We start from the raw sequence: 21453 nt of genomic DNA, 5'->3' as shown, positions 1-21453 counted from the left end.
GATAATGTCAGACAATGCAGCTCCTATAAGCTAGAGGTGATGGCAAACGAACCTCATGGGTGAAACTTCTGGTCAACTTCTAACCTCTTGGTAGGTGAGAACTGGGAGTTGAGCTCCCTCACTGGATTTGGTACTAAGCTGTAGATTAAGAAAAACGCTTCTATGGGTCAGATAGATGCATTAAACCCTGTGTGAGTTGTTAATAATAGGAATACCCAATAAGTCACTGTATTGTCCTCACTTTTCTGATGTGATGGCCCTGTATTAAATCCTACTGAAGTTTCCGCTTGGGATAGAAGGGGAGCTGAGGAATCTCTTGCGTTGCAACAATCAACACTGTCCAGAAGATGCAGGCTGCTGACAGTGCCAGAAGAGGTGTAGCTGAGCCAAGCTGATGGCAAATGTTTACTGACCTGTGCATTTTTAACAGAGTTTGGCCACAGCACCCTGCTAGTAAGTCAGGCTGCCTGAAGAGCTCCTGACTCCAAACTAGCTGACGTGGGCCTGGCTCAAAGCTGGATATTGCTGTGTCACGCGGCTGACCACATCCCCCTGTACACTTGATGCTTGCTGTGGGGAATGAATCCTTGCTCTGCCTCCAAACTACATTTAAATTTTTCCTTCTGTTTCTCTGAATTATTCCCTATTATATTTAACCAGAGCTTCGTGTTCCTTTATTGATTTTCAGAGAGCTGACTTCTCTGATATGGCTGTAGTTAGCTAGAGTGGCCTTTCCCTGAGTCTCTGGGGGATAGCTCTGCTTCCTTTCCAGCTGCTGGCATCACCCCCCAGAAACTGTCTTTTCAATATATATATATATGTGTGTGTGTATAAAAAATGCATAAAGGTGCAGATAGGCCCTAATAAGCATTGTTAGCATCTTTCAGTCTGAAGGCTGGGAGAATCTCAACCGCAATTTTGACCCTGAAGGTAGGTGGCTCTGTTGCTGTCAGGCAGGGTGTGGCTGGCTGTTCTGTTACACTTAGACTTAGCACTTCAGCCACTGTTACTGAGTGTTGATGAAATGCAGTAGTTTGCAGCCTGCCAAAGATGTTTGAGCAGTTTATGAGGCTCTCAAGGAAAAAGATTCACCATCTGCGATATACCTAGTCAGAGCGACCTTCACAGAGACTTGAGGGGGAAGAATGAGTGGTTGGGTGTTCGAGAAAGGGGAAAATGCGCCTAATATATGTTCCTCAAGTAGTTAAATCTGTTTTGTTCTTGGCCCTGACACAGTAGCAGTTATTTCTGGTATTTACTGATAATATAGAACGCAAATATGAAACTCGAGTTAGTGTTGCTGTTAGCTTTATAACTTGGTTATTTCAGGGACTGTTGTCTAGAGGATGGCGGCGCAGACCATATAAATGCAAACTGACAGGCTTTTTTTTCTTTTCAGTTACGCATGGGAAGCAATTGATGCAGACAGAGGTGTGCTTTATAAAATAAATTTATGTTATGGTGTTGAAGAGTGTGGAAGTTCAACTGCAGTCTGTGCATATGACATCAGTAAGAAGTCCTATCTGTCTGTAGGTAAGTAAACAAGCGTCCTTCCTCTTAAGTAGTTCAGAGTCATGTTGACGGATGGTCTTAACTATTACAAATTTTGATGTGTTAGCAAAGACAATTTTCTTCTCAGAGCAGTATAAAACTTTATTCTGTTGTAGAGTTGACTGGGAAGATTTGGGAAAACATGATCTGATTGCAGATAATCACTTCACACTACAGTGAAACTTACTGTCTAGTTAATTGTACTCTAGTGTGAACCTGTGCAAGTCTGTCTCAAGTAGGAGTAAGTGCCTTTACCTGTGGCAGGATATTCACTGTTCACAATCTTGTTTGAAGCTTGGTAATGAACACAGGGTAAAGCTTGAGTTGTTACATCTCTAAACTAAAGCACAACCTAGCCTGATGTAACATCAGCTCTTTGTTCAGAGTCAGGTTACTGTCTGTAATGCAATCTTGGAGTATTGCTAAGGGTGTTGCCTTTAAGTTGTTACACACAGAAAGGAAGTCAATTACATGTAGTCCTCTGTTTCCAGTTACTTGTCAAATCTGATAGCTGCTTCAGTGGTTCAGGTGTCCTTGGTGTTCTGAGGAGTGGTGGACTTCTGCATGCTGATCTGAATACGAAACCGGCATATTCCTATGCACATGCTTGCACGTGGTTTCATCAGTCAGAACCAGCTTGTGCTCTGAACAGTATTTATGTGCTTATTTCGTGGATGCTTGTCGCTTTTAGGGTTGATTCTGTGCTTCAGCTAATGAAGCAATAATATGTGAATACTGATGAAGAGGTTTTCTGATAGTTAACTGTTAGTGCTAATAGAATAAAACAATAGGTTTTTGAAGAGTAATATCTCTTCAGACTGAGTCTTAGCCCTGCAGATCTGAAGTCTGAATCTAACATGCTTGTGGCCTTGCTTTCCATCGACAGACAGCTCTTATGAGAAGCAGTGAGTTTTCACTAAAAGTGTTTGAGCTTGAACTGCTGGAAGATGGTGAGGAGGAAGATGCTTCTCACCTGTATATAGATGCACAGCAGCTAGTTAGCCTCCGTTTCCCCCCCCACCCCTCTCCATTAACTGTAGAGCTATTTTGGTTTCAGGCTGTAGTCCATCAGTGCTTTTCAAACAAACTACTAGTGTTGCAACCCAGGCTTATGAAATCAATGTGTGCATGAATAAAAGTATATCTCAGTTCATGGCTGTGTTGTTTTTTTTTTTTTAAGGTAGTGCTGTATATCCAAGCTCCAGAGTTTTCTAGCATGACTGGTTAGGTGCATCTGAGTTCAAACTGCAATTCCATATAGAAGCATCCTCTACTTTGAGGGGCATGACATCTCGGTAGACCACTTGATGCTGTTAATATGTTTCATTCCTAAAATGTACAGCAAGAATTTTTTTTTCTTTTTTTCGTGGGTCTCAACTCACAGGCAGTTGAGGCTTCAGTTGCCTGTAGATTACAAAAGGAAGCAGCATCTGTTTTTACATGCTGTTTTGAGTGAGATTGGAATGTGGCAGGTTGAGGAAGCCTGTTCTCCCCAGGGAATTGTGGCTTGTGTAGGTTTTGTTACGTGTTTCTTGTGGAAAGAGGAAGGGAGAACAGAGCTGGGGGGTGACCATGAGCAGTATCAAATACTCTGCTGTATTCAAACCTTGAGTGTCTTACTGCCTGACTGCTACTGAGTGGAAAAGGATTTGGCAAGTTATAACTTGGTCCTTAGAGGCTTTTTTTGAACTGACTCTGAAGGGTTAAGCCACAAATCCTGTTTAAGAAAGATATGTATTTAACCACCCTGCAATAAATCAAGAATCAAGGCAGTGCAGCTAACATGGACATGGAAATTTTCTTTGTTTTATTGGTCAAATTGTCTAACTTTTGTTCTTGTTCACGCCTGAGGCTTATTAGTGATGCCTGCTATGCTTCATCGTTCTGCCCCTAGTTGAACTGAAGCTTCAGTGCTATCACACTGAGTTGAGAGCATGCTAATGTACTATCATGCTTCTTGTTTGTCAAAAAAAAATATTCCTGTATCCAAGGAAAGCTTTGTGGCTAATGTTAACTGTGTGTCAGTGTGATGTACCAGTGTTGGTCCTGAAACCTCATAGGTCTCTCCTAGAAAAAGCTCTTCAGCTATGTTCATTGTAGGGAAATGCTTAGATATTTAATGTCAGTGAGGATGGTGGTACTTATTTAACATAGTGTGACACCTAGTGACTCCTGTGTCATTTAGCTGAACTACTACTAAAATTAAAAGCAGAAATATTAACATAAAGGAGTGGTGAAATGTGTGCTTTGTCCACCTGCAGTAGAAGGACTGGACACAGTGATAGCTGCCACCTAAATGCTCCCTTCTTCTGGACAACTGATTTTCCTTGATTGTCTTTCTCCTTCCAAACAGCTGAACAGATGGAGTTAATGAGTAAAAGGTGTTATGGACAGTGCCTTTGATACTGATTTAGCACAACTGTGCAACATGAAGTACCTGGTACTAACTTTTGTGAGCTGTACTAGCTGATGTTAGTGTGTTACTCTGTGGAAGGAATGCATCTCTAAAGTCTTGAAGAAACATGAGTGATCGTTGAAGAGAGCTTCATGTTATGGAAATGGTGGTTGTAGAACTGGTGCTCTGGGAAGCTCGTGGGAGGCTGATGGTGTGAGGGGATGGGAGCAGGGACGAGAGGAGTCATGTGCCACTGAAGAGATTATTCCTAAAACTTCTAGGAAGTTCCCAAGCTAGTTTTAAGCATGCAGTAGAGAGGAGAGTGCATATTGGCCTGTAGTAAACAAGATGAACTGGCTTAACTTGATTTTTCTTGAATATCACTTTAACTGACAGAATTGGAGGCATCTCGTGACTTTTAGAGCAATGTAGAGTGTTCTCAGAGCTGAGAGAAAACTAATGCTTACAGACTGTTGATGTAAGTCCTCAGGTGGTGCTGCTGTTAAGTTCCCTGCAAAGCTGGGGCTGAAAAGTGTACCCTTCTAACCAAAGAGGGTTAGTCATCTGTGCACTACATGTGGCTCTTTTGACTAGAAAGTTGTGTTGGCTTCTTTCTGCTGATCTAGGGAAGAAGAGAGGATGCTTTACCAGCACCTTCTAAGCAATGATGTGAGGAGTGGAAATCTTGCCCTCAGAGTAGTATGTAGCTGTTGGGTTTAAAAGGGCTGTGTGGCACCTTTGTCAGCATCAGTGCTGAAGTCTTAAATCTTGAAGATAGCCTTTTTGTAACAAGAGTGCTGGGAAATATAAAAGGCACGAACCACTGAGAATCCGTGTGCCTGGAAGGTGGCACTGAACTGCAGTGGTGGTAACGTGCTCTGCTGTTGCAGGTTCTCAGCCTGTGCACATGCGTGTATGTACAGGTTTAGTCTGCGCTGTTGTTCTTCTGGGCTGGCATGTCTCCACTCTTGCCTTCCCCTGAGGTTATTGAACAGTCTGTAATACAGGTGATCATCAGAAACAGTCACAAATGGAACTTTTCCCAGTTCCCTTGCAGGACAGGATTAAAAAATAGTGCTGGGTTACCTTTTGGGGTGATGTCAAGCAGTGCCCATCACTAGGAGGAGTGCTGTCAGCTGATAACAGCCTGTGGTGTGTATGGGTGACTGAAATGGTGTTTCTGTAGAATGTTGCCTGGACTGTATTTTGGAGGTTCTTATTCCCTCTTCCTGCCCAGCTCACTTCTGCTCCTTTTGCACTCAAGACTGTATTACTTGGGTGTAGTGTAGTTCTGCTTGCCTTGAGTGAGGAGATAACAGGTTGGGCAAAGTTCCAGCGAGGGTGCGCTTCAGCTGGAACAACATGTGACCTAGGTGCAAAGCTGCCGTCTGCGGTGATTACAGATTTGACTTGATTTCTCCCTAGTGTAAACATTAACACAAATGGAAAGGGGGAAGCTGGTCAATACTTGAATTTTGTCGCATTCTCTATCATTCACCCCAGACTTTTTGCAGAATTAAAATCACCCTGTCTGTTTTTGGTAGGTAGGAATTGCCATGCTAGATCTAAAAGGGCTTGGTGCTTAATGCTAAGCAAAATAGCTTTGAGCAGGAATATTTCAATGGCCTGAGCTGGTGCTTATTATCATGACTTGAGATGTGCTTCACCTTGTCCCTGTGTGCCGGGTGCTGAGGAAGAGAGGGACACACAGTGATGCAGCACTGACCTCAGCCTTCATGCAGCATCCAAGCTGTGCGAAAGGGGATGGGGGGCCGCAAGGGGATGTTCACTGAGGCAGTGGATCTGTGTTGGGTTTGTCTGTGGGTAATGCCAGTGCAGTGGCTGTGACCACTCACCAGTGGGCTCTTCGTTAAGTAGACTTAGGAGACTAGAGCTGGCAGTGTGCGCTGGCAGCCCAGAAAGCCAACCGTATCCTGGGCTGTATCAGGAGAAGTGTGGCCAGCAGGTCGAGGGAGGTGATTCTGCCCCTGTACTCTGCTCTGGTGAGCCCCCACCTGCAGTACTGTGTCCAGCTCTGGGGCCCCCAACATCAGAAAGATATTGGCCGGTTCAAGTGAATCCAGAGGAGGCCACGAAGATGCTCAGAGGGCTGGAGCCCCTCTGCTATGGGGACAGGCTGAGAGAGTTGGGCTTGTTCAGCCTGGAGAAGAGAAGGCTCCGGGGAGCCCTTATTGCAGCCTTCCAGTACCTGAAGGGGCCTACAAGGAACTTGGGGGGGACTTTTTACAAGGGCCTGTAGTGACAGGACAAGGGGCAATGGCCCTTGTAGAGGACAGATTTAGATTGGATATCAGGAAGAAGTTCTTGCCGGAGAGGGTGGTGAAGCACTGGGTGGATGCCCCATCCCTGGAAGTGTTCAAGGCCAGGCTGGATGAGGCTTTGAGCAACCTGGTCTAGTGGAAGGTGTCCCTGCCCATGGCAGGGGGGTTGGAACTGGGTGATCTTTAAGGTCCCTTCCAACCCAAACCTAAATATGTGATAGACTCTTTCATACTGTGCTCACACTATTAGCATAAAAAAAAAGCTGTTAAATAGAAGCTGGTGGGAGAAAGGAGTGAATTGTGGTTCTTGAAATTAGTTGGTAAGTTTTCTGATGGAGTCCCTTGTTTCTAAGGCAGTGACTGGGTTGTAGTGGAGCCTGCTGTTGGGCTTCTGAACATTCAAAGTGCTTGCTAAAAACCTTTGGAAAAAGTAGGAGTGTGATCAGAGATATCAAACACTATCTTAAATTTGATGTAGAACTGTAAGGACAGTCTTAAGTTGTACTGTGTTGGAAGACTCTCTTCAATTGGACTGATGTGTCTTGTGCCTCTCAGAGCTTGAAATTAGACCCCATCTGTTGAGCTTCTGTGAATGCACTGTGTTATGATAACCGCATGCTGTTTGGTGTTTTGTTTTGTGGTTTTTTTTTTTTTACACCCTAGGTGAATTAAGTGCGCAAAAAGTTTCAAAAAATCTTTGGGAATTCAACTCTACGCATAACTGCACGCAGCAAGGCAGTCAGCACCGAATTCAAAGCAACATTAACTTCCTGTGTGGGAAAACACTGGTAAGCCTAAATCACATGTTCTTATCTTCAATGAAAATGGCAAGTACTTCTAACTTGCTTTTTAAGGAAACTTGCTGTAACCATGGATGTACTAATTATTGAGCTTCATAGCTTAAGGAAGAGCCAGTTATGCTTTAGTACCAAATTAAGGTCATTATCTACTCTGGGTTTCAAAATTAAGTCCCAGTAGAAAATCACTGTGGATTTGCACTTTATCTCTGATCATGGGCTCTTCGGGTCTTCACTGTTTTTACAGGGATTGCACTGCAGTGTTTTAATAATGTAATATGGAGGAAAGAGTCAACAGTATGCTGGGTGTTGTAACAATGAGAGCTATTGTTTTAAGTGCTGGCTGTGCCCAAGCTGTGGACCTGGCATGGCTGTTGAATAGAAAGAACAGCATTGAAGAAAATGGCTGACCTCTGTTATGGGTCAGCGTAGCTGACAACAGCAAGCGTGAGGTTCTGTCTGCACAGAGTTGAACTAAGGGTGTCAATGCATCCAGCTGGGCTTCTGAGGCAGTAGTTGTTTCTCAGGATCTGCATAAAGTGTGAGTAGAGATCCCCAAAAAGTTCCTCGGGGCATGTGTGTCTGCAGTGCACCTCCACATGCTTTTGGAGTTGCACCTTCCGCACACTTAACTGATACCACAGCTTGGTATCCTGTACAGTCTGCAATCAGTTGACATATAAGTACTCATCTCTGACACACAGATTAGTGCTGCTGTTGGCACTGATGATGCTGTTGCACACCCCCTCTTGGAAGTCTAGCCAATTCAAAGTGCCCAATCTGCAGCACAGTTTTAAATGCTTCCTGTTCTGTTTCAGCAGATGATTCTTTAAACTAAATTAAAAATTATTACTCAGCTCCAGCTGTAACTCCAGATCGTAATGATCTCCAAACTTCTTCTAGTTTGCATAGTTTTAACACCTATTCTTCACGTGACCTAGTGTAAAAGGATTTTGTAATAGTGCCTGGAACAACTTGTTTCCAACGCTTTTATGGCAGGGTTTAATGGGGAGGGAATCTGTTTTAAATATGCTCAAGTGCTTTTAGCTGAGGGAGAATGGAAAAATCTGATTGTCTTCCTCCAAGTGGAGACATTCAGATTGAGCATCAGTGCTGAACCATGGTAGAACCCCCATCTCAAAACACACACATATATAACATGAACGTATAAAAGGAAGTAGCTGAGATCAGAGGTATCCTTTCTGTGTAGCAGAAGAGATTGCTCGTCAGCCCTCTTTGTAGGAGAAGAGGCAGGGAACTGGTAAGCTGTGCACTGCCTTGCTGTTCATTTGTTTATATGCTCTTGTACTGGTGTCTTCCTTTCTAGTAACTAGATGTGGTTGGTGCTTTTCCCAGTATCAGTTGGCATAGTGAGCACTTCCAAAAGATGTGCTACAATTACTGCATATTAGGACACTCACTTTTATTTGAGAATTGGTGCATGTGCAGACTGAGAGGGATTTGGCACCCTGCATCCTCCTGAGTTTACCAACAAAGCTGTTAAATAGCAAACTTGCTGTTAACACATGCAATTGAGAAACTGTATGCCCCTGCTCTGTGACATGCTGTATTCTGTATTTCTTCATTTCTTGAATGAACTTTTTGCTGTCTACAAATGTAAAATAAAACTGAAGTCTGTTTTTTCAAAGAATTATTTTTTTTCTCCTTTAAATAGGGTACCCCTGAATTTGTAACAGCAACAGAGTGTGTGCACTACTTTGAATGGAGGACCTTTGTGGCTTGCAAGAAAGACTTGTTTAAACCTGTGAAAGAGGTATTATGTACTATTCATGCAGAGATTACTGTTCACACATCTGACACTTCTACTTTAACCACCTGCTCCTACCCTAAATGAATCCCAACAACCTCCACAGACCTAACTTTCATACTCAAAGCATCTGTTGGAAGTGGGTGGAGCTGAGAATTTTAAATAATTCTTCAACCCTTTTTGTCATCTGGATGGTTGTTTATAGTAAGTCTCCTAAAAGCTAGAGCAGAACAGTCTAACTCTTGATGCCCTGTTTTAGTCAGCATGTATAGCTTTAAGTATTTGAGCTTCCAGAAGTAAAAACCTTTTCCATCTATTAACTTGGTTTTATAGATGCCTGTTGATAAAGTCTCCCTACCTGCGTAGCATGGATTGCATGTAACTTTTTGTTGTTCTAGGTGCCTTGCTATGTGTTTGATGAAGATTTGAAGAAACATGACTTGAATCCTCTCATCCAAGTTTCAGGACATTACTTGGTGGATGATTCTGATGATGATTCCTTGTTCATAAACATCTGCAGGGACTTAGGTGTGAACACTTGTGTGTGTTACCTGGTGGTGTATAAGTTTCTAGTAGTGTGGTGGTTCTCCAGTGCCTCATTTGAGGCTGTCCTGTGACCAGAGATGAGTGTATTAGGAGTTGCCCTGTTGTTACAAGCTACTTTTGATGATTGGAAGGCTGCTTTCTGTGAAGCCAAGTCTCACTCTCCAACTTTTGAGGTGTTGAGAGATATGCCCCTTCTGGATGGGCAGGTACTGTTAGAAAAGTTGACTTAAATGAGACTGAGTGGAAGAGCTCAGCTTGTCTTGTAGCTGCTTCTGTTTGCTGCCAGATAGGATTGAGGTGGTTCATAGCACTTCGTGTTCTGAATTTATTACTTTGGGTTCCAGTTCAGGCTGTTGCTTAGTTCCAGATGTACGTCCTGAGTTGCATCTAAAATAGTTTTTAGGTGGTTTGGTAAGTAATGGTGCATAGCTAGCACTTTCATGTCAGTTGGGAGCTATATTTATAAGGAATTAAACCAGCAAAATCACTCATCACAAACTTGTTGAAAAGGCTAGTTTAGCTGTATACTCCCTCTGTGTTGTTGGGTTTTTTTTCTGCAGTTAAATACATATTTTGTGCCCCTGTTAAGAGTTGAATACTTCTGGTTTTGGTGGCAGGTTATTATTTTAAAAATCCCATAGGTCTGAAACTTTTTGCTGACAGCTTTGAATAAGCTGGTTTGTAAGAAACAAAGGAGGGTAAAAATCTTCCTTGTGAGGAGAGGTTACCCATTACTTGATATAATTTTGGTGGTGGTGGGCAATACTTGGCACACTACTAGAAAAGTTCTCAAAGCCAGCAGCTGTACTAGCAACTGTAAACTCGCTGCAGCTACTTCATCAGGAAGGATGAATTTGCTGCCCGAAAAACAGGGCAGCATGAACTTCCCCCTGTGTATCGCAAGCACTTCAGGTTTTGTCTTGCCAGTTTCATGTTTTAATGTAACCCATTTTAAAGTGTGGTGTTTTTTTTTTTTTTAAAAAAAAAAAGGGTAAAGCAATGAATGGTAAGTGCCCAAAGATAAAATGGCAAGATACTTTGGGTAGAGCAGGGCTTAGAAACAGAGTCCTGAATTCTGTTTTCTGTGTTCTATAACAGGGAGTTCAAGTGAGGAGACCAGGAACTGCCCTGCTGGCAGTGCTGCTTGCTTGTTACATGAAGGTCGGGCGTATGATGTTGGCCGTCCACTGGAACAGCTGAAACTTCGTGACAAAGACAGGTACGTAATTTTTGTGGTGACACTTCTGTGACTGCTTCTCAGTCCACCTGGGTTGAAAAAAGCAGTCTTGGTAACAGGTGAGTCTTCTAAAACTTAACATCAATACCACTTCAATTTTGAAGCATTGGCAGAAAAAAATCGTTCAAATACCAGCAGGACAGAGTCTTTAAGGCAATACAACAAGATGCCTGAACAGATCAAATTTTCTTCTTCATTGCAAAAGACTCCTTTTTACAGAATTGCAAAACACTCAGAAATGAGGGACGATCGCTGGTTTCTGCCCACAAGCAGAAGAGTGAGATTTGATCCCATCTTCCTACTGTCTGAGGGCCCACAGGGTAAATGCACTTGGCTGTCTATGGGTTTACGCACTCTTTTTGTCTCACTCTGCTGCTCAGACGTATTTTAAAAGTTGATGGATGTTCCCCTTCTGTATTTTTGCGTTGATGAGTTCTTAATAGAACTCATGATGAGTTCTTAATAGCAATGCTAGGCTTATTGTTGTCTGTGGTAGCAGGGCTGGGACTATGAGAAACTGTTTTCTTGATGCTGCCTGTGTTCTCTTTGCTGTCTTTTGTGCTAGAAGTGCAGCTTGAAAGCAAACAAACTAGAAACAATGACCAAAAAAACCAAAACCACCCAAATAACCCGATATGGCTCATGGGACTTACTTAACATGCTGGTCTTTCTGAGCTTCAGGTTATCTCAGCCTTCTTACCTTGTCTGCAGGGTCAGTAGTATCCTCTGACTTCTGAAGCACTCTTTCAGTCTCAAATGCAAGCTGAAGAAAACAAGCAGAATACACCAGGGTAACAGGGTTATTTCAGTGACAGGGTTGTGGGTATTCTTTTTGTTTACAGACAAAGTTTAGTCCTTTGTTGCAGGGCTTTTCCCCCAGCATGAAACAAGTGGCTAGGTGTTCTGTACAGAGGCAGAAGCTTACATCTGAGAAAGCACAAGCTTGTTCTCTTATCTAAATGCAACTGGTACTCTCTAAAAGTGCTTGGTGAGCAAGCTTTATCTTATTCCTGCTAGGGTTAAAGAGGTCTTCGTTGTTAGAGGAAAATTCATTGTTTGTGCTCAATCAGACTCAGGTGGCCTGGGAAGAGAGTAAGATGACAGTGTATCTGTGTCCTAAATAGACCAACTAGAGGTGTGGCTAACCTGAGCCAGGCTGTCACCCCTTCATGAGCTGTTGTCTTCTGCCTCTGAGATTGTATAGAACAGTAATGCTCAGTTGGGAAGTTGTGTTGGTGTCCTTGTTTTCTCATCCCAGTCACACTGTCATTTGCCTCTGACACCTACCATGTTTCATTCTTCTACTCCTGCCTTGTCTGATCTGTCCCTGTTCCCTTGCTCCTGTCAATTTGCTAATAAGTTCATCTTGCTTTTAATTCTGGGAGCAGAATGGGAGGAGATTATGCATACGGAGGTGGTAAAGTGTAGGAATGTGTTCAGACATGAGTGGTTATTGCTTCCAAAAATTGCAAGGGTGTTTGTCACATCTGCTCTCCAGCAGTTTGAGAGCAAATCTAGAGCGTTCTTGTCACTATCAGCCAAGTTCCCACAACAATACGGGTGGCAAAAGGAGGCTGTATTAAGTAATTTTGCCAGGACTGTGTTAATCTTTATTTTGGTTTACTGTAAGATTAAAAGAACAAGGACCTCCATAAAAGTGTCTTTCAGGAGCAGGGCTACTTTGGTATATCCTTCCTGGGTATCTAGCAAAGGGCAGATGTTCTTTCAAAAATATCCTTTTTCTGAAAGTGTCTAGTATCTTAATTGTATTTTTGGTTTGCCATTTTCTGTTTCTAGGCTGGTACTGAGTTACGAGAAAATATACAGTGATGAAGAAAAACCAGACTTCTGCCTAGGCCATAACCCAGCAGTGACGATTACTTTTGTGTGCCCATCAAAGAGGGGAGAAGAGGTAACTTTGCTGTGTTAGTTGGTGTTAAATGATTGGTCTTTAACTTTTATGTGCTTTATCTGTCATTTTTATTGAAGGCCGAAGGGAATGGAAATCCCCCTGGTTTGCAGCTTGCGATGAGTGTATAGGAGTCTAAATAAGTTCTAGACCACCTTTTGAAGAGTATAAGAGAGAAAAGAGAACTTGAGTAAAGTTTTCCCAGGGGTGTGTTCTTTCTTGTTTTGGTGAACCTGATTGACCTTTTCTGGGCTCAGAGCTTTCCTCTGAGAATAGGACAGAGTTAGTACAGTGTTAATTCTCATTCCAGAGCTCTGCTTTCTCATGAGCACTCTTCCATCATCAGTCAGGCTGGGCATGCTTACAACTCTTGTCTGTAACTTCTTTCTTTATTAATCTGGCCTTCCCTTAGGGAAAAAAAAATAGGTAGCAAGTGTCATTGCACGGCAGAAGTCTGTCGTTTACTAAGCAGGCTCATGAACTATTACCTTAAAGTAAAATCTGTAGCCTTAAGGAGCAGCTCAGTTTTGCAGGACACAGTTTTAGCTTAGCTTCAATGCAGTATGATGATCATTTTGATGTGATGCCAAGGAATTTCAGTCACGCGCACTCCTTAAATTGGACCAGAGTGGTTATTGCTAATGCTCGGTCATTTCATATGGTGACGCTTTTGGTTGCAGGCTAGTGAAGGAGGAATTCTTGCCTGGCTAACTTCTGGTTTTATGTTTTGTCTCTCATCTGACCTAGATAGGTACCATATGTCACCCTCACCACTGCAGAAACAAACTGTTGGCCTTTCTCTGCTCTCACGCTGTAATACCTCACTACAGCTATGCACACATGTAGTACGAATAGTATTGCTAACTTTACTTGCGTCTGCAACTTACTTGGATACACTTGGGTATCTGCCTTTTGGTTTCATGGGTGGCAGAAATACTGATTTATGAAACAAGGTGAACTTCTAAATGTTCCATTTTAAAGTGAGGAAAAACAAGACTGCCACTTCTCCCAGAGGTATTTCACTGCAGAAAATGCATCTGACGGACGTGCTGGCTAAAGAATTCTCAAAGATCTTTCAGTCTTGATTTGGATTGAGGGAATCCAAGTTGCTAAAACGCCGGTGTCTGAGAGGCTGATTTGCCTTCAGAGAACACTGGATCTCTGCTCCCTTCTTTGAGAACTTCTCTGAGGCACACACAGTTCAAGCTGTGTTTAGCAGTTTGGGCTCAAATATCTCTGCTTTTGCCAACATGTTAAGGAAAAGTGCTTTTTACTGTACTGTTACTGCTGCTGACCTTCTGCTAATGCCTGATACTTTACCTCTGTTTAGACTTCTAGTTTGCCACACCATTAATAACAGCCATTTTATTTTCTTCTCAACACCTATTTCTGAGGGGCCAGGGACAGTGTTTGCAGCTGTTAAGCAATTTACAGGTGAAGTTAGTCATTACTAACCCTAAACAAATGTGATACTGCTGCTTTAAAGTTTGTATTTCAAATAAGTCTCTGTACTTGTGGTTTAAGTTCTCTTCACTTCTGTATCAGAGTGCAGGTCCTAAACTCACAGCAAAAACAAATTGCCGATATGAAATTGAGTGGGCTACTGAGTATGCCTGTCACAGGGATTACCTGGAGAGTAAAACCTGTCTTCTGACTAATGAGCAACATGATATCTCCATTGATCTAAGTCCACTTACTCAACTTCCAGGTAAACTCACTTTTTTCTTTTGTGGTGTAACTAGCCAGTTTTCCAGTTCCATGTTTGGAGGCAGGAAAAATGTCCTCTATAGATATTTGGGGGTTTTTTTTCTTTTTTTGCTGTGTTGTAGAACATACTACTTTTTCTTCTTCAGATTACGTCACACCGTATTTAGCCAAAGATGACCAAGAGGAGTATTACTATTACTTGAACGTATGTGGGAAAACCACTGCAGGTAGCTGCAAGGACAGCACAGGATACACTTCATCTTGCCAAGTAAAATCTTCAAATAACCAGCAAAAAGTGGCAGGAAGATTTGAGAACCAAACCCTAAGGTGTGTAATGGCTCTTTAAGCCCCATTAACTTGTCTGAATGACTGATCTTTGTTGATCTCTCTCTCCCTCTTTGTTCTAAGCTGGAATAGGTTTAGAGTGTTCTTTAAACTTTATACAAATTAATGAAAAGTAACCAGAAAAATTAGCTGATTCAAGCCTTTGTTGCAGTAGAAATGTCAGTGTTAATGCTGGACAAGCGTTTGTTTTCCCTATGAGTGAAACCATTTTTATTTAAACAAGAGTATGGCTTCTGTTATGTGAAGAACACTGTAATTGTGTCTGATCCCATGTTACTATCTAAAACTGTTTTTTTACTCAGATATTCTGATGGGGATCTCACTTTAATTTACCCAAATGGGGATGCATGTAGTTCCGGCTTTCAGAGAATGACTGTCATAAACTTTGAGTGCAATGAAACAGCAGGTGAGTTTAACAAGGTCTGATGACTCTGCTCAGGGTTTGACTTCTGTGCTTGCTAGTAGACGTTATGTTCAAAGGAATGCATGCTTTGAGCCACAGCTAACACGAGGAATAAATATTGTTAGTAACCGCTAATTGCTGTGGCTGACAGGGTGGTTTTGTGCTGTGGAGTAGTGCTGCTATTCTAAATTTACACCGATCAAGAATATTGAAGTGTAAAAGAGTCTCATTTCTTAACCAATAGTAAAACAAAAAAAACCAAACCCAGACCTGCCTCACCTCAAAAAAATAACCCCAAACCCCACAAACAAACAAAAACCCACCCAAACAAAATCACAAACACAAGTCCTGTGCAGCAAAAGGATTTGTCTTTTCTTTGCTGATTGCTAGTCCTCAAGTCTCCTTGCCTTTTTTTTTTTTTTCCTCCCCCCTTCCCTGACTGGAGACCTAACATCTGTTTATCCATCTTCAATGTTAAGGTAATGAAGGTAGAGGAACTCCAGTGTTTACCGGTGAAGTGGACTGCACGTATTTTTTTACTTGGGATACAAAATACGCATGTGTTAAAGAGAAGGAAGATTTCCTTTGCAGAGTGGCTGATAAGAGAAGACACTACGACTTGTCACCTCTGATCCGCAGTTCAGGTATGGCAATGAAAACTAGCTTTCAGTTGCAGTTGTCCAGAGTTTATATGCCATCTTTAGTGCGATTCTTCAGCTGAACGTTAATCAGCTTTTGGTTTTCTTCGTGTATTTCTGGGGTACTGGCATTCACTTCCCCTCATCCCAAAAGGAGTGAGTGCCTTATGAAAGTAGCCATATCCGTGGCTGCCTTGGTTGCTGTCATCTTAAGTGATTTAATGTGGGTTTGTTTTGGGATTAAAGGCATTTAGGCATGGAGGGGCTAGAGCAATTAAGCCAGATGACTTGTTCCTAACAATTCCCTGTATTTCAGAGTCAGCCCAGAACTGGGAAGCTGTGGACAGTAGCTTTTCGGAGGTAGACAGGAAGCGTTATTACATCAATGTCTGCCATAAAGTGTTGAAGAGAGGAGGAGCTTCCATCTGCCCAGATGGTGCTGCTGTTTGCTCTGTAGGTGAGTCTTTTGGGGCTTTTTTGAAAGGTTCTGAAGACTTACCCTTCCTCTGCAAATGGAGCTGTCTGCCCTGTATGCCTTTGGTTATTTGAGGAAACTGAAGTTAGAAGCATGTTTCTCTTGTGCTCCCAAAGGCCATAGAAGAAATGATGCAAGTAGCCCTTTGTAACTAAAGAATGTTATTACTGTCTCCTCCAGGCTTTGTAGCATGCTTTTGGTGAGGTTAAAACCAAAATCCTAATGATATGCCTCCTTAAGACTTTGCATTTTGCTAATTAGTATTATCTTAATAGTGTAAACTTCACGTTTTTCCAGGGAAACAAAAGTGGTGTATTTGCTGTCTTTACAGATAAAGAAAACAAGACTAAGAATCTTGGAACATTCGTGTCTTCTCTTAAAAAGGTTGGAGAAAATATTAAACTCACCTATTCAAATGGAGAGAGCTGTGGTGTTAACAAAAAAATCAAAACTGTCATCACTCTAATGTGCAGGCCAGGTGAGAATATCCACACCCTGTTTTCTGATCAGTTAAAACCTGGAGGTCATTTAATGTGCCCAGGCCTGAGTGCTAAATAATGGTATGTGCCTGTTGCTTATTTCCTTCCATGCAAAAGCTGAAGCTTTGCAGTTTCTTTACTGGGATGATAGCAGTGTAATTGCAGATATTTTAGTTCTCTTCACCTCTCATACAAGTACTCTTTAGAGACCCTCAACTAAGTCTCTTTAACTAAGATTCTCCCAAACAGGATGAAAATGTTTAAGTGTTTAAAGCTCCACAGATGCCTGGAAGCTATATGAAGCACTTCTATTCCTAGATTGTCTTGATGGGAAAGACTGGTTCCGAACTGAGATTGGTTACTTTAACCTTTTTCCAATAAGTATGTTTTGTCTAAATTGCTTGCAGTTTATGAAAAGCAGAAGCATTTGCAGAAGTTGCTGATGTTGTTCATCTCCATGTGGTAGCCCGCCAGTTAAACCATTTCCTGGTGTAGCAAAACCTGTATTCCTCTACTTCAGCCTGAGCCAGCTGAATCTTCCAAGTGTGCTGGCTGTTAGGATCAGGTTATGCACTACTTCCTAATAAAGTTGTTGCTTTGTAGCAGGTTTGTGTATCAAAGCAAACATTTTGGTGTTTTTCTGAAGAGTGTGGTAGTTCTCAGGAGCACACTGAGAAGGTGCGTCTTCTCCTCTGGGCTAAAATTCTGCTCTGGAGAGGATGCAAAAAAAAAAAAAGTGCAAGGAATTTTTGATTCTCTCTAGTCCTAATTTTCAGAGGAGAGGTACTTTAACAGTTAGTTTTGGTCTCTTGTTGGGGAGGAGTTAGTGTTCCCAGGCTTAAATTCATAGTTCCTTTTGCGGCCTGACTGTCTGTACATGTAACACATTTGTCTTGTGATACCAGGTGATCTAGAAAGTGCTCCCATCTTGATGTCTGAGGGTGTATGTTTGTATGAATTTGATTGGTATACTGCTGCTGCGTGCGTCCTGTCTAAAACCGAAGGAGACAACTGTCAGGTCTCTGATCCTCAGGCAGGTATGTATTTGTCCTCAGCAAATTGAAAGGTCATGAGGGGTAGAACTTGCATCAAACACTGAGTCCTTTTGATGCACAAGAACAAAGCGAGTTCAGCTTAAGTCTAAGCGCCTGCAACATTTGAGCACAGCAGTTTTAAGCATGGGTGTATGGAAGATCAGAACAGCACAAGCTTAACATTCTTCTAGTGTGTGTGTGTGTAGGAAAATAGGTATAATGTGCATTCTACTGTAGTAAATATCACTGTAAAAGAAAACATGCTTTCAACATGTCCAGATTGTTTCTGGAACAGTAACTATGTGGAAGGAGATTTATTTGGTGGGAAGTGAACTAGGTGTGCGACTGATGGAATCAAAACCTGGGAGCGATGGCAGGGGAAAAAGTAAACTGATAAAGCTTATTCCTTCCTGATTAGGCTTCTCTTTTGATTTATCACCTCTGGCCAAGAAAAACAGGCCCTACATAGTTAATACGACTGAATACTTGTTCTACGTAAGCATTTGTGGCAGCGTACCGGATGAGTTGTGTCATACAAAATCAGCAGCATGCCAAGTAACACAAAGGTGAGTAACTAGTTCTGTTGTCTCTAGCAGATGATCTCCTGTTGCATGATGTGTTGTCTCTGTGTAACAGTGAACAATTTGCATGTAAAATAATTACTGTGTTGCCTGTAATAGATTCAGGTAATTTACATGTAAAATATGATGTGGTAACCCAGTAATTATGCTGCCAGCTGTTTCAAGCAAATTGCACACATGGAAGCTTGCTTAAGCCAGCTTTTGAAATTGTGTCCATTGTTCCCCCTTATATTTCCCATAGGGACTGTAAGCTGTAGATTAACTGCTGCAGCTGTATTAAGACAACCCACAATTTGGGTTCAGGGTCAGTTGGATTCCAGGAACTGGGCTAAAGAAGCACTATTGCCCTTGGCATGAATAGTGGCTGCCTTATGCAGAGGTGGAGCCCGGAACATGGGAGTTGCACCCTATTTCCATTACGAAAAGTGCTGTGCAGGCACAGTCCTGGTGTGTACTGCTACTCTTAACAGCATCACTGCTGTTATCTTCTATCAGGTTCCAGGTCAGCCTGATGTGTGGTACAATGCAAAGACATGCAGCTGTCCCCGAGTTGTCTCTGAGTTACTCCCCAGCCAAAGAAAGTTCACTGGAACATGGGAGTTGCACCCTATTTCCATTACGAAAAGTGCTGTGCAGGCACAGTCCTGGTGTGTACTGCTACTCTTAACAGCATCACTGCTGTTATCTTCTATCAGGTTCCAGGTCAGCCTGATGTGTGGTACAATGCAAAGACATGCAGCTGTCCCCGAGTTGTCTCTGAGTTACTCCCCAGCCAAAGAAAGTTCACTGCAGATGTATCAGCAGGAGGTGGTCAGGCTAGGTCTGACAGAGCCAGTGTTGAGAGTAAAGAAAGCCCTCTGAACCAAAGCTGGTCCCTGAGCTAAGAGCATGGGAAGGCAGTTTTCTTCCCCGAGGAGACTTCCTGTTGTGCAGTGCTGGGTCTTCACTGTCCACATGTATTTGCATGGATCCAGTTTGATCCCAGCATTAGGGTGTCTGCAGTTTGAATTCTACTCCATAGAATGGGAACTTTGATATTTATGTCCTTTGTAGAGAAGGGAGTGTTGAAAGTCTCTAGATATCTAAGCAAGGTACAACTTCCTTTCCTTTCCAAAGAAGGACACCTGTTCATATTTTAGGCTTCCTTTTGGTAGATTCTGTTCATTCAAGCTCATTTGTATCTAGGCAACCATCTTTTATTCTTTTGTCTTATTATGGTGTCTTCTATAAATTTACCTGTGTGCTTACTACTTGTAAGACTTCTCTTAAAGGGTGAATTAATTCTGTATTCTGTTCAGTCTCAAAGCCCACTTTATCTTTTCTAGTAAGGATCAGTTTTGGAGTCTTGGACTGCCCAGTTCCAAACTTTCGTATTATGATGGTCTGATCCAGCTGACCTACAAAAATGGTACAGCCTACAATGATGAGAGGAAGACACAGCGATCTACACTTATAACTTTCCTGTGTGACCATCAGGCTGGAATAGGTCAGCCTGAATATCAGGTAAGAAGCTCTATATGAAAAAGGGAAGTATCTCCATCCCAAAATCCCAATAAAAATTGCTGCTAGGCCAGTGGTGGCAGTGATTCTTAGATGGAAATACCCAGTGTTTATAAAGCAGACTAAGAAATAGTTATTTCTCATGGTATATCTGCCTCTTTTTGCAGCCATAAAACTTGTCTTGAACACTGAACCATAAGCTGTTCACTTGGATCCAGGTTCTTGCTTCACTTTTCTCTAGTGTCTGGGCCATTTAATTACTAGTGCTTTTGATAGTCTTGTATTTCAAGCTGAAAAAAGTCCAAACTGGCTGAGAAGTAACAGGTGGTAGGAATGTGTGTCCTGTAACACAGAAGACAGCACTTACGTTGCTGTAGTTGCTCTCGTTCTGTTATTTTTGGAAAGAGTATTTTTGGTGAGGCAGCAAATGACAGGATCTACAACAAAACAGACCTATGCAAGTCGGTCGGAGAAGGTGTATCCCAAGACCAAGGGGAAATAACAAGCTTAACTTATAAAGGAGTAGCTGTGAGTTGCAAAGTATTCTGTGTGGAAAGCCTCACTGACCTATTCTGCTGTTTTTTTAGGTAGAAGATAACTATACATACAACTTCAGGTGGTACACTGAATATGCTTGTCCTGAAATGCCTCTGGAATGTGTTGTGACTGATCCCAACACCATGGACCAATATGACTTGTCAAGGTAGGAAAGAAACATATACAACATTAACTTGGCTGTTCTAGTTTAGTGTTCTAGATGACAGCTTAGCACTGGATGAAGCTGGTTTCCAGTGTAGGCAGCACTAGAAGCTTCATCTGTTGTGACAATCTGAACTGCAAGTATCTTGAAATGAAGACAGTATTTGCCTCTACTAGATTGACTTTCCTCCTGAGACGTAACCTGACTTTTTGGGATGGTTTTGCATAATAAAAACTTACTACTTTGTCAACTGTTCTCTACTTCTTAGGAGTGTTCTTTTTAATTGTAACGCTTAAAAATGAAAGGGAAGAAGTTGTTCTGAAATGCCTTATGGTTGCTCTGTTTCTTGAGCCTGACAGAGAAAGCTAGAATGTGTGTTCTTAGTGTAGAACTTTCTCTTCCTGCTCAGCCTAGCAAGATCTGAGAGGAAAGGTGAAAACTGGTATGCCATGGATAACTCAAGACCAAGCGAGCGTAAGAAGTACTACATAAACATCTGTCGGCCACTGATTGCTGTCCCCGGCTGCGACCGGCGAGCAGCTGTCTGTCAGATGGAATATCGGCGTGATGATGTGAGTAGCCTTTCCATCCCAATTCACAACTGTTTTGCCAAGGGTGTGAGATTAAGGGATACGCAAGATAAGCACGAGTTCTGGCTTCTTTGTGCAAAATACAGTCGTATTATGTAGATCCGTAATGTTGGCATAATTGTTGCAGAATGACAGACCTCCTGTCCCCCTTTCAGAGACCAAGGCTGTAATTTTTTACAAGTGTATCAGTGTCATGTTTGACATGCATGACTCTTTATTCTGTGTTGCAGAGGCAAACTGCTGCAGTCAGAGACTGCTAGCATTGCTTCAGGAACAGGCTGCTCTCCTGGATATTCTGTCTTGCCTCTGGCTTACTTACATTCAGCTGTGGAAGAAACATGTTTAAAGACTTTGTTATTGCCCTCTGAGCTCTCTCTGGCTTTGAGGAGTAGACTAAGCAGAAGTTGCCAAGAAAAAAAAAAAGTACCTATGGGCTTCTACTTCCATATTACCCTGAGGTGTAACAATTCATTGTGGGACTGTTTGTGCTGACAGGCTGGATGGACACTTTCCCCC

General features: G+C 42.3%; 1 protein-coding gene across 1 annotated transcript in view; it reads left to right on the top strand.

The window, feature by feature from the left end:
* The window catches only part of IGF2R (insulin-like growth factor 2 receptor), a 56818-nt gene that overhangs the window by 5628 nt on the left and 29737 nt on the right, over positions 1 to 21453 (top strand). Inside the window, exons 2-18 of the mRNA XM_010158416.1 lie at positions 1400 to 1533; positions 6892 to 7016; positions 8701 to 8799; positions 9192 to 9321; positions 10438 to 10558; positions 12374 to 12488; positions 14031 to 14193; positions 14339 to 14519; positions 14840 to 14943; positions 15420 to 15584; positions 15895 to 16035; positions 16385 to 16531; positions 17438 to 17569; positions 17985 to 18132; positions 19473 to 19650; positions 20235 to 20350; positions 20757 to 20919. Of these exons, the coding sequence (XP_010156718.1) occupies positions 1400 to 1533; positions 6892 to 7016; positions 8701 to 8799; positions 9192 to 9321; positions 10438 to 10558; positions 12374 to 12488; positions 14031 to 14193; positions 14339 to 14519; positions 14840 to 14943; positions 15420 to 15584; positions 15895 to 16035; positions 16385 to 16531; positions 17438 to 17569; positions 17985 to 18132; positions 19473 to 19650; positions 20235 to 20350; positions 20757 to 20919 (2362 nt within the window). The remainder of the gene's footprint in view (positions 1 to 1399; positions 1534 to 6891; positions 7017 to 8700; positions 8800 to 9191; positions 9322 to 10437; positions 10559 to 12373; positions 12489 to 14030; positions 14194 to 14338; positions 14520 to 14839; positions 14944 to 15419; positions 15585 to 15894; positions 16036 to 16384; positions 16532 to 17437; positions 17570 to 17984; positions 18133 to 19472; positions 19651 to 20234; positions 20351 to 20756; positions 20920 to 21453) is intronic.

This window comes from Eurypyga helias, unplaced genomic scaffold (genome assembly GCF_000690775.1).
Source record: "Eurypyga helias isolate BGI_N326 unplaced genomic scaffold, ASM69077v1 scaffold16379, whole genome shotgun sequence".
Taxonomy (NCBI): domain Eukaryota; kingdom Metazoa; phylum Chordata; class Aves; order Eurypygiformes; family Eurypygidae; genus Eurypyga; species Eurypyga helias.
Note: the sequence above shows the minus strand (reverse complement) of the source record. Positions and strands in the feature narration are given on the sequence as shown.